Genomic DNA, 12315 nt, shown 5'->3' with positions numbered 1-12315 from the left:
CTAGTGAGTGTGGGTCACTTGTGGGTAAAGCTGGAGTTTTTTCCACTACTTCAAAATTTCAAGTGGTTCTATGACTCTTTGCCATGGGATAAACCGTTCATTATATGAAGCACTTTGAGAAAAATACTTATGGAGTGTTTTAATTTAGGAGTGACAAAAATATATTTTAGGAGAAAGATGGAACTGGATTACTCAGATGCACTTAAAGCTCTATTTCTGTCTGTTGATATGTAAAGGCAGATACAATCTTGTGGATAAAGAATCAGGCTTTAAAAAAGACATGGGAAATTAATCTCTGTCTTTTTCTATATTTACAAATGTACATCTATATACTCTGTTTACCTGGGATTTGTCTTGGATTTATGATTTCTTCAAGTTCAACAGAGTTTCAGATAAAGTAAAATAATTTTTCACTGCATTACATTTTCTCGAGATATTGATACAGATATTGAAAAAAATGTTTCTTGAACCAAAACTTACAAATTCCCAAGGCAGACTCTACAAAACCCCTGTTTTAGCAATTCATGGCCTCTTCAGAAATTTTCAATTACATCTTTGCCACTACAAATCAATCCACCACTACTTGTTATGCACCAAGTGGATGTGAAACACTGTTGATCACGTGTCTCCTAAGTACTCTAAAACACCTTTTGGGTTTTAGAAGATTGTAAAGATTTCTTTCCTCCAGCACCCTTTTTTAAAGTGGGGTGGGAATAAAACAGTTCTCTTGGACTGAGAGGATTCTTTGAAAAACTGCCCTTTGAGCAGTGATTCCATCCCTTGTGTGCTCATTTTATGGTGATTTCAGCTAAGCATTGTTCCACTTGTTTCCTCATAAGAATGTCTCATGGGACAATATTAAAAATCTTAATTATAACAAACCACAGTGTGCTATTGTTTCTTTATTTACTGACACAGCCTTGAGGCACAAGCCAGGTTGATCTGCCAGGAACAGATCAATCATATCAATGTCAGCTCTTCTTGACAGCTTAGAAACCTTCTGCTGATTTTTCAATGGTTTTCTTTAACATCTTTCAGTGTTCTAGTGTCTTCTCTAGGTGCCAGTATGGAAGGCCCAGCTTCTAATTACCTTGATCTTCTTTTCTGAAATGCAAACAGGCAATATTTGCTTTTTGTCCACCTTTTTATACTTTTTTTCTCATACTCTCAAAGTTAATTGCTGAGGGTTTGGATCTTTTAACTGCAGCTTGATTGGTTGTAACCAACCTAAATATTCTTCACTCCATAATCTGACCTGTTCTCTTTTCCCAATGCATGACACTCTTGCAGTGAATATTAACTTTATGTAGAAAGAAATTACATTTGATATGTCCTCTGTCAATTGCTGTCCTTTAAACAGCAGACCTGGCTGGATTTTGTTGTTTTTATTCCTAATATGTTTACATAGCACTTTCTTATCCTTTATGTCTCATAGTAGCCTCTTAAGTGAGCCTTCCAACTGGAAAATTAGTTGTGGCTACATAATTGCTGTTTTTAAGGGAAAAGGAGCAAGAAGTGTTCAGCATTTATTAAAAATTTAGAGTCTCCTATTTTTCTGGCAGAGAGGAATTGTATTAATTTTAAGGAACTATGTCTGTGCTCATGTAGCATAAGAAGAGAGTAACAACTTCATCCAGCTCTGTACAGCACAAGAACCGAGGCTCTTACATTCCCAAATCAATTGGCAAAAGAGTAAAAATGCATGAATGTGAAATAACTTTGAGAAGAGAATAAATAATTAACACAGAAAGCAGCTAAAGTCAGGCTGCATGGAATTTTTAGCTTGATTATCTACAGTTCTACCTAAGTAACTGTACCACAGGTATTTTTCCTGAAAGGTATATGTAGTTTAGCATCCAACATGAGCTTTAGCTCACAGGAATCCCAGTCCCCTTGAAGTTTTTAAGTGCCTTTGACTTTTAATAATGAGGTTTTAACAATGAGGTTTTAACCTCTATTGTGGGATTTTGAGAATGATTTTCAGGCTTTCTTTTTTCCTGAAAATTTTGCCTTCATCTTTGCCTCCATTTCCATACAGGGAAATAAGAATATAATCAGTGGATAGCAGAATTCCCTGGGAAAAACCAAAAAGAGCCCCATGTCAGTGATGCACAAGGGAATACAGCCAACAAAAAGAAACAGTCTTTTTTTAGGCTGGAGTTTTTACAAGCATATTACTTGTAGGCTTTGGTGTTTTGTTATTTTTTGTGGGGCTTTCTTTATCTGCTGCAGACAAGAGGTCTCAGACAGCCCCTGCAAAGGAAGACTGCTGTAAACTATGAAATAAGCTCTTCCTTCCTCCGGAGATTCCACTGGCAGGAATTCTGATAAAGTTTCCTCAGAACTTTCTTCGGTTTCTCCTACGACAAGGATGAGCACTTACCCGTAGGAAGCTCATTAAAAGACTTGGAAAAGGGAATCTCCAGGAAAAGACGTAGCATTTTCTGCCTCTTGGCACCTGGGAGCATAAAAACCATCCTGAAGTTTTCTATAAATTTTATGTGCATACAGTTACAACAGCTGATCAATGTTTTAGAAAACAACAACAACAAAAAAACCAACCCTGCCCTATCAAGGATGATAAACATTAGTTAATTATTTAAACTGATTAGTTTGTAGTAGAATAATGTTTACAGAACCCCTGTGAAATTAGGCCCTGCTGTGTAATGTGCTGTACAGGTACATTAAAATACCAACTTCTGTCTGTGTTCTTCAGGTGGTAAAGCCTCCTGAAAGAGAAGGGCTGGCAAACAGGAAGATTTTTCATTCCCAGTTTGAGGCTAAATAAGCAGCAGTCCTGATCTAATGCTGCCTGCAAGCCTCAGGAAATCTGGTTCTTCTAAGCAAGGCTTGCCCAGGCCAGACAAAAGCTAACCTCAGAATTCCAGAGTTTCTTGACCATCCATTTGTGTTTCTAGCTTTGCTAGTTCCCACCTGCTAGAAAGTGTTCCTCTGCCTACAAATATTCAGTGTGTTGTGCTTAATCCTCACTCTCTTCAGTAAATGGCTTGTTTTCTAAGACTTTTTTCACAATTTCTAGTCAACTCCCCTGATTTGTTAGTAACTGAGGCTGTTTTAGAATATAATCTTTATTCCATGCTCTTTTCTGAGATGATTTCTCTGATGGGCAGAGATCTTTGGCTACTTGACAGTTCTGCTTTTTTTTGGTGAAAAAATTGGGTGATACCAGTTGATGTTAGCTTGGAATCCAGAAGCCTCTGATTTCTATTCTGTAAGAACAAGCTGAGGCTCCAAAATCAGAGCTCCAACATGCACTTTGTAGACTCTAACTATGCTCTACAGGTATGAAGTGGGTGCTACCCTGTGGCCTCCTATTGCTGCCAGTGCTTGTTGAGTCCTTTGCATGTTCAGCCTCATTAAATCACATCCATAATGGTGAATCTTTATGCTTTATTAATCAGGATATACACAATAAATGTGCATGAATTCCTGGGGTATTATCTTGTCCACCTGAAATATTGTATGTACCTGTTGAGGAGCTGTACTCTATTGAGAACAGGACATTGAAGAATACAGTCTAAAGTACTCTTCAAAGCAAGGTCTACATTTCAGGCTTGACTGCTACAGGTGACTGATGAACCTGTATCGTGAAGGCTTACAACAATCCTGGGGCTGGCAAACCTGACCACAAATGAGAGCTCTGCACAGCTGGGATCCACAAGGAACCAAACTTGTCCAGTGCTTGACCTTGTTCAGCGTTGCAGTTTCCATTTTTACTCCAACTTGGTTAACCAGCTTTGAGTGTTGGTGCCTTTCCTACCGAGAGACTAGAAGAACTGACACCTCCTTGCTGCAAAACATTATGCCAGGTGAAAAACTGGAATCTGCTTATTCATGCAATTAATTCAAGCTGATTGTCATCCTCCTCCTTGACATCCTGGAATTGTGTGTTCCTGTCAGTAAAAGTTTGTGATGTGGCACTTGGCAGTTTGTCAGCACAGCACGTCTTTCTGGGAGAGCTGATCTCGCAAGGGGAAACATCCGTCTTGACCTGTGGGAGGGCCAGATCCTGGGATTTTCCAAGAAATTTTTTTCCACACGGAATTTCCCGTCTCGTGAAGGGCAGGCTAGTTGAGGGAATAAAAGGCAGAGCATTACAGAGTCCAGACACTTGGAGCTGAACTTGATTTTCAAGGCTGGTTCATCCAGATAGCCACAGAACGCAGTTTTTGGGAAGCAGCGCAGAGGAATTCTGTCACCTGGACACTGCAGCTACAAACTGTGAGTAGAAATGGACTTTGCTATTCTGTTTCACTGCCCAGCTAAAGGAGAACTGGAAATCTGTGTTCATGTTCCTTAAAAGCTGCTTACATTTTAAAGCATCTTGATATTAAAAACTGTTTTAAAATGAGTAATTTCATAAAAGCGGAAATTCTACTTAAGTCTTGTTTAAAAGTACATAGCAAAAATTGCATGGTCAGTAGCTTATATGGAATTTTGGCAGCTCACTATTTGTTTTTTTACAAATGTGTTTCTTTGATTTCTCATAGCTGTCTGCTAAAAGAGAAAACTCTCAGAAACATGATTTGCTTGCAGTTCCTCTCACTTCTTACCTATGGTAAGTGTGTATTTCTCTGTGTAGAAAAAGTGGGGTGGCAGTATTAGTGTGACTGTTCTTTTTGAGCTCAGCATCAAACAGAATTTTTGAACCTGCCCTCATTAACCTGAGGCTGTGTTCACACAGAAAAATTTCTGGATGCAATTGCAGCTTTTCCCTGCTTGCCTGTCAAAGTCATAATTGGCTCCTGTAGTCTCAAAACTTTGTGTGAGCAGACAAGGTTTCACAGGCTGAAGTCCCTGTACTTGAAGCTGACTTGCCTGGTTTGAAGCTTTCCAGGTGGTTGTTTATAAAATAATTGCCACTGTTTTTTATGCATTTTCAGATACTGACAAGTTTGCAGTATTTATAGAGCTTAAATGTCCTCTTCTAGAGAGAGAGGAGGGAAGAAGTCAGACACCAACTTTTGGATATTTTCTTGTTCTAGGACTTACAGTGCTGCAGGGGGTGAATGGGTGGACATACCATTATTCAGACACAAACATGACCTACAGGGAAGCAGAGTTGTGGTGCAGAAAGAAGTATACTAACCTGGTTGCCATCCAGAACAAGGAGGAAATCAATCATCTCAATGCCTTCCTACCCTTCAATCCGGGTTACTACTGGATTGGAATCAGAAAAGTTAATGGTGTGTGGACCTGGACTGGAACTAACAAGGAACTGACAGAAGAAGCAAGAAACTGGGCTTCAGGGGAGCCAAATGGCAAAGGGAACAACGAGGACTGCGTTGAGATCTACATCAAAAGAGGGAAGGATGATGGCAAATGGAATGATGAGAAGTGTGAGAAAAAGAAGGTTGCCTTGTGCTACACAGGTATGGTGTGATAAAGGTCATTCCAGTGTGACCCTGGGGAGATGAGGTGGTGCCTGGGATGACTTGTTTAACTTCATCTAATATTTACCTCAGAACAAGTGGTCTTGGAGTTTCCAGCCAGCAGAATCCTTTTACTGTGAGCTAGTCTGTAAAAGGTGTGCATTTCAGAAATTCTTCTGTGAAATGACAGGATAATCCTAAATATCAAACCCTCTGATTCTCTTTTGCTATACAAAAGGCTTGTTTAGTGTCAGAAAGATAACCATGTTTCATTAGTGGCTGTTGTTGATTCTTTCATAATTTGCTTTATTTTTTTTTTCCAGCTTCTTGCAACCCATCTCTCTGCAGTGGCCATGGAGACTGCATAGAAACTATCAACAACCACACCTGCCATTGCAACCCTGGGTTCTATGGGCCTGAATGCGAGTTTGGTAAGATTATTTCATCCTCCTTTTTGACTAACTCATGCTAGCTGGTGTTCATTTTGGCTTCTTGGTTTACCTGCTCAGCCAAAGAGACTGACTGTGTACCTTCTTGTGCTTCCCTGAAGTTAAGAGTTGTGATCCCCTAAAGAAACCTGATCATGGGAGCCTTGAGTGCCACCATCCATTGGGGGATTTCAACTACAACTCATCCTGCACAGTTCAGTGTGAGGAGGGCTATGAGCTGACTGCACTGGAATCTGTTCACTGTACCTCTGCTGGGGTCTGGTCTGCCCCCCTTGCAGCATGCAAAGGTGAGCTTTCTGCACTGTACACAGCCCTGTAAACCTCAGTGCTGCTTTGGCAGTAGGGACAAATGGAAGTCTGGCCAATTCCTTTGTAACTAATTCCGTGGTGTAGGTGCTATTTTATTTCAGGACACAGGTCTCTGTTCCTGAGGAGGTGAAATGAGTAGGATGAATATTCTGGCCTTGTTCCTTGCAGGGAAAGACTTTTCCAACTCTTAAGTAGGAACAGGGAATTGAGATGACCTAGCTGTGAGACTGCTCTCAAGTTACTCAAATTACTGCCAGTTACTCCTGACTGTAGAAATAATTTTTTTGAGGTGTTTGGCTTAGAACAAGATACTTTTCTAAGCAAATAAAAACATCAAAGATCACCCATCAGCAGTCAAAATAGAGAAATGTTGGATTATAAATAGTTGTTGTCATGAGCTGCAGATGAATTAACAGTCTTGCCTTAAGAGCCAGTTTCCCATTTTAAAATATTTACTGCTTTCTGAGATGGTGGCATCGTAGCCCCCTTCTAAAGCTGCTTCTGTTTAGTGGGTGTGTTGCTAAGTTTCAGAAAAGAAAAAAAAAACTTTTTATGGTTTGTTGCAAGCTAAGCTCTGAGCTGTCTCTTGTGCCTTTCAGCTGTGACCTGTCCTGCCTTGGAAATGCCTGTCCACGGGGCTGTGAACTGCTCCCATCCCTCTGTGCAGCTCACCTGGGGAACCACCTGTGAGTTCACTTGTGAGGAAGGATTCACCCTGACAGGACCAGCTACACTGCAGTGTGGCTCTTCTGGGGCCTGGGACAGGCAGCAGCCAACCTGTGCAGGTAATTTCCTTCTGGCTGCTCAGCTGAGCCCCCAGGGCTGTCAGCATTGCTGTGTTGTTGTCCTGAAGGCCCTGTGCTGACGGCTGTCGTGCTCCTTGTGCTGCAGCTGTGAGGTGTGAGGCTGTCCCGCGGCCAGCAGAAGGCTCTGTGAGCTGTGACCACGCTCCTGCAGACCTCACCTCTGGCTCCCGCTGTGATTTCCAGTGCAGTGAGGGATATGTCCTGGAGGGCTCACCCAGCACCGAGTGCCTGCCACAGGGACACTGGTCAGAGCCAGTGCCCAAATGCAAAGGTAAGACTTGCTGGGCTGGAAACCAACAATTAAAGTTTGAAGAATCTGAAGAGACTTTCTCAATCAAGCATAATCAAAGAGTAACTTTCATCCCCACCATGTCTGTATCACTTTTCATAAGCAGATCTCAAGGTGGGGTCATTTAGACTTGTGATTAGTGAGGAAACAGCAGCGCAGGGTGACAAACAAGACTCTGTGACCGTGTCCCCAACACACACAATTACACACTTTTAGAGTGGAGTGTTCTGGCAGGGATTCTTTATTCCCTAAACCACAAGTGGGAGCAAGTGTCAGCTTATGCACTTCAGGGTGGGGAGCAATTTGGAGCTATTCCAAGGATAACTTGTATGCTTTGGGTACATATTTAAGGGTTCTGGCTGCACTGTGCAGCCTGCTGAAATCTGTTTCTGAGACACTACTAGGTCTGAAGGGAGGTATGATGGCTCTGTAGGGGACAGCTCCAGGCAGGCCATGTCTTCTTGCCAGCTCCTAGAAGAATGTTTATCCTGACCTACTCCAAGCTAAGCTCTGAGCTGTCTCTTGTGCCTTTCAGCTGTGACCTGTCCTGCCTTGGAAATGCCTGTCCACGGGGCTGTGAACTGCTCCCATCCCTCTGTGCAGCTCACCTGGGGAACCACCTGTGAGTTCACCTGTGAGGAAGGATTCACCTTGACAGGACCAGCTATGCTGCAGTGTGGCTCTTCTGGGGCCTGGGACAGGCAGCAGCCAACCTGTGCAGGTAATTTCCTTCTGGCTGCTCAGCTGAGCCCCCAGGGCTGTCAGCATTGCTGTGTTGTTGTCCTGAAGGCCCTGTGCTGACGGCTGTCGTGCTCCTTGTGCTGCAGCTGTGAGGTGTGAGGCTGTCCCGCGGCCAGCAGAAGGCTCTGTGAGCTGTGACCACGCTCCTGCAGACCTCACCTCTGGCTCCCGCTGTGATTTCCAGTGCAGTGAGGGATATGTCCTGGAGGGCTCACCCAGCACCGAGTGCCTGCCACAGGGACACTGGTCAGAGCCAGTGCCCAAATGCAAAGGTAAGACTGTTGGAAATTGCAGTTTTCTGGTCACTGGGGAACACTGAAATCCATATTCCTATAGGGCTCTGTGCTCCCATGCTTTCTGCTGTGCCTTGGGATGCCTGCTCATGGCTCTGAGCAGCTCCCATCCCAAAGTCAAGTCAATCTGAAAAGAAATTGAACACCTGTGCAAAAAATCGTGGCCAAAGACAAGGAAAGTCCTTAGTGACTCTTAACCATCTCTTTTTTATGTTTCAGTCATACAGTGTGAAGCACTGAGCTCTCCTGAGAAAGGCTCTATGGATTGCTCCCACGGGGCTGGGATCTTCACATACAACACCTCCTGCCACTTCAGCTGCCTTGAAGGATGGAGTCTCAATGGCTCTCGTGTTCTTGAGTGCAGCCATTCAGGAAACTGGAGTGCCAGCCTGCCCACATGTGAAGGTATTTTGCCTGTGAGCAGCCACAGAGAGGCTGCACTGGATTTTAAGCCAGATGAGGCATGGAAGGGTGGCAGTGGTGGTAATAGCAACCAGTGAGCTAGAACATGTAGTGAAGCCCATAAATTCAAAAGCCAAAAAAAAATCCTCATTATGCTTGAAAGTAGAAAAGGGGAAAAATCCTAAAAGATCTTGGTGGAAAATATTGATTTCTTATATCTATAAAAAGATCCCCTGCAATCATATTCAGTTTTTTCTGTTTGGTTTTTAAACAAAATATTTCTCATGAGGAACTTTTTTTCATCTGAATAGAGACAAAAGTTTTTCTAGGGAAACAGAACCTTATGGGGAAATCTGCATTCATAAGTTTGTTTCTCAGTGGAAAATTTTATATTTTTTTTTTCATCTGGTATGATAGTTTCTTGGATGAACTCCTCAGCCAAAAGGCCTCACAGAGCTTTTCTCTCAGAGGCTGTAATTTCAAAGGACAGAAAACTCAGCCTTGCCTTCTCATTCAAGGCACTAAGAGCTCTGTCACTGCCCTCAGCTGGAACACCCCTGGCCTGCCTGGAATGCTTCTGCTTGAGGTCCTAAAATCTCAATTCCACTTTCATTTGCTTGAACAGAATTTAGATCCTTGAATAATTTCACTGATCTCAGGAAGATTGCTCAAAGAGGAAAATAGCACACAGGGAGTAAAAATATGAAACCGCAACATGAAAAATAAGAGGAGAACAAATTGCTATGCAAGGCTGGAGGTTAGAGACAGACCCTGGTGTAGGGAGCATCTTGCCTTGTCATTACTTTGGCAATGGATGGGGAAATTTTTGGTATTCAGCTTTTTACCTCATGTATAGGAACTCTCCTGTTTCATCAGGAGAAAACTTTAGTGTTACAAGCTGCAGTTCTGGCTGCTCTTGAAAAGCATGAAAAAAGAGAAAGGGCTTCAAAGACCACCTGTGCCCCTTGATCTCACTGAAAACTTTTCATCTTTTCAGCCTCTGGCCAAGCCAGCTACATCTCTGTGGGCATAGCAGCCACTTCTGCCTCTCTGCTGTCCACAGCATCATTCCTCCTTTGGCTTGCAAGGCGCTTCCGGAGAAAAGGTGAGCACTTGGTCTGGCTCCACTGCTTTATTTATCTTCCTGAAAAATTTTCAGTGGAGGAAAAAAACCAAACAACCAACCCAAAACCTCCAAAGCCCTATGCCTTGCATGTTGAAAAAGTGGTAATTGCCATACTTAGATAAATTCAAAAATTATTTTCAAGAACCCTCCATGTATGCCATGTTTGGCTTTTGGATGAACCTCTGAAAAATAGTAAACCCCAAATATTTAGACAACAAGAATTAGGGCTTTTGTCTTGAAATACTAATACCTTTTTCTTGTTCTTCTTGCAGCAAAGAAGTTTATTCCTTTCAGGTAAGTTGTGTCTCAAAAAGCAACATGAAAAAAAAACCACTGCCATCGCTTTGCTAAAATCCATTTGATAAAATCCTGTTGTCATTAAAGTACTTTTCACTTTTTGTTTTATAGGAACTCACAGGAAACAACCAGTGAAGGCAGTTTCCAAAGTACTGGCCAGAATGTCTAACTCAGATGTTTCAGGTGAGCACATGTGATGGCTTCACTCACAAACTCTCTTCCTTTTAATCACACAAGCAATCAATCAGAGCTGCTAATTGCTGTACAATTGCTGACACAGCAATATGTGCTTTGGGATACCCAATATGCATCTTGGCATTGCAAGGAAGTTCCTAACAAGACTGATGGATTTATTGCTGGAGAAATGGTTGTTCAGCTCCTTAAAGATGATTGTGCTTAGCATTCTGTCCAGCTGCATTTGGTATTAGGGACACTTTTGTGCTGTTCTGCTACCTGCTGCATACAAAATTCCTCTGAGATGAGAGCAAATACAAATCCCTGCCAGCTTTCTGATTTATGGAGGAATTTTGTTCTCTCCACAGGAATTGCAGCCACCTTCAGTTATGTCTCAGATTTCTGGAGAATGAAACTGCCTGCAAATCAGCAGCTGTCCAGATGTTTTTACCTCTCGCTGACAAGATGATTGACCCTGTGTATGATTCAGAAATCTTGAACTCAAGCCGTCTGGTATTTCCATTGAAGACAAGAAGAAAACTCTGGCCTTCTGGCCAAATCCTGCCTACATTCAGCCATGCAGTTATCCTAAACTGGGAGCTTGCCATCTCCTGTCCAGATGGTGAGCAAATAGTGTGCTGCTGCCTAAAGAGGAGGCTGGTTCCTCCTCTGCTCCACTCAAAGGTACCGAGGTGAGGTGAAGACATGCATTATTTCACATCACTTACTACACTGCTGGAGGTGTCTCCTCTGGACTCACAGGGGTGATGCTTGCACAAACAGAAGAATCAGGATAGAAAAATATTCACTGAACAGCTTTGAAACTGTTCATCTGATTTGTGGAAGTCAGTTCATTTTAAGATGTCCCAGTCAATAATTACGCCTGGAGTGATATGGATTATCACCCAATTATTTGGGTTTCTGCTGCATATCCCAGAAAACATAGATATCTTTTTTTTCTTAAACTATAACAGCACTAGGAACCATAGTGCTCACACAAGGTACTCTGGTTTCTGAACACAGCAGGTAGATCTGAAATTATCTCATCCCTGTGGGATTGTGTACTGTAATATGTGTACATACATACATATTTATTTGTGCAGCTTTTACTGTTGATATTTCTGTGCTCTTAACTGTACATGTATTGTAAAATACTTGAGTAGGTCTCTGGCTGTTGATCAATAGATCAGAATTTATTTTAAAATAAATTGGAGGTGTTTGTAAAGACTGCATGCCTGCATAATGTTTATGAATGAAATGGAAGACTGAGATTTGCATGTTTATGTATTGAAAATATGATTTTTGAGCTGTTAAAAGTCTTCAGATGAGACTCTCTCTTAATTTATGTTTAAGTTATATTTATAAATTAAAAATCTCTCATTTAACCCAATATGTATTGTCTTATTTGTAACATTTTTTAATAAAATATTTTCAATTTAATACTCCCTATTTGTAAATGTGAATAATTTAAAATTATTTGGGTCAGCCCTGTGACTTGTGGCTCCAACAGAAGAATGTGAGGGTAGGGAGATGACTGGCTAAAAGCAAGGCTGTCTCTTACTGGAGAATCACAGAATAACAAGGCTGGAAGGGATCTTTAAGATTATCGAGTCCAACCCACACCCTCAACCAATTTATTTTTTAACCACATCCAGGGCTGGTGACTCCACCACCTCTCAGGGCGGACGATTCCAGTACTTTATCACTCTTTCAATAAAAATCTTTTTCCTAACATCCAACTTAAATATCCCGTGGAGCTTTCCGTATTTCCGTAGCAGCCAAGGACAGAGCAGCCAGCAGATGGGGCTGAGTGCCTGGGACTGGCGCAGCCAGAGCCGATCCCAATCCAGCATTCCCAGGTGTGACAGGGAGGAGGAAGGATCAGTGGTGTGTCCCAGGTGCCTGGGCCAGCAGCGAGCTCCTGCAGATGTGTGCAGCAGGGAGGGAAGAGCAGGAAGAGAAGCAAACAGGTGATCTTGGTGCATAAGCACCAGCACAAACCCCTGAGTCCATCCAGGTTTTTTGCAGCTCTTTCT

The 12315-nt window shown here is 42.3% G+C and overlaps 1 protein-coding gene across 1 annotated transcript; it reads left to right on the top strand.

The window, feature by feature from the left end:
• Positions 1-4003: 4003 nt before the first annotated feature.
• Positions 4004-11705, top strand: SELE (selectin E). The gene is made up of 14 exons (XM_058842745.1): positions 4004-4242; positions 4512-4579; positions 5007-5393; positions 5717-5824; positions 5944-6129; positions 6751-6936; positions 7043-7228; positions 7782-7967; positions 8074-8259; positions 8500-8685; positions 9680-9787; positions 10081-10102; positions 10217-10288; positions 10648-11705. The coding sequence occupies exons 2-13, from the start codon at positions 4543-4545 to the stop codon at positions 10272-10274; spliced, it is 1836 nt and encodes a 611-aa protein (XP_058698728.1). The 5' UTR covers positions 4004-4242; positions 4512-4542; the 3' UTR covers positions 10275-10288; positions 10648-11705.
• Positions 11706-12315: the final 610 nt, after the last annotated feature.

The sequence above is a fragment of the Poecile atricapillus genome, chromosome 7 (assembly GCF_030490865.1).
Source record: "Poecile atricapillus isolate bPoeAtr1 chromosome 7, bPoeAtr1.hap1, whole genome shotgun sequence".
Lineage (NCBI taxonomy): Eukaryota > Metazoa > Chordata > Aves > Passeriformes > Paridae > Poecile > Poecile atricapillus.
This window is presented reverse-complemented; position numbering and strand designations above follow the sequence as displayed.

What these genes read in the sequence shown, in the direction of transcription:
- SELE (XM_058842745.1), top strand. Translation starts at nt 4,543, where the DNA reads ATGATTTGCTTGCAGTTCCTCTCACTTCTTACCTATG. An exon ending in TGGGCCTGAATGCGAGTTTG is followed by an intron (nt 5,825 to 5,943) that starts GTAAGATTATTT and finishes GCTTCCCTGAAG; the next exon opens with TTAAGAGTTGTGATCCCCTA. An exon ending in AAGAAGTTTATTCCTTTCAG is followed by an intron (nt 10,103 to 10,216) that starts GTAAGTTGTGTC and finishes TTTGTTTTATAG; the next exon opens with GAACTCACAGGAAACAACCA.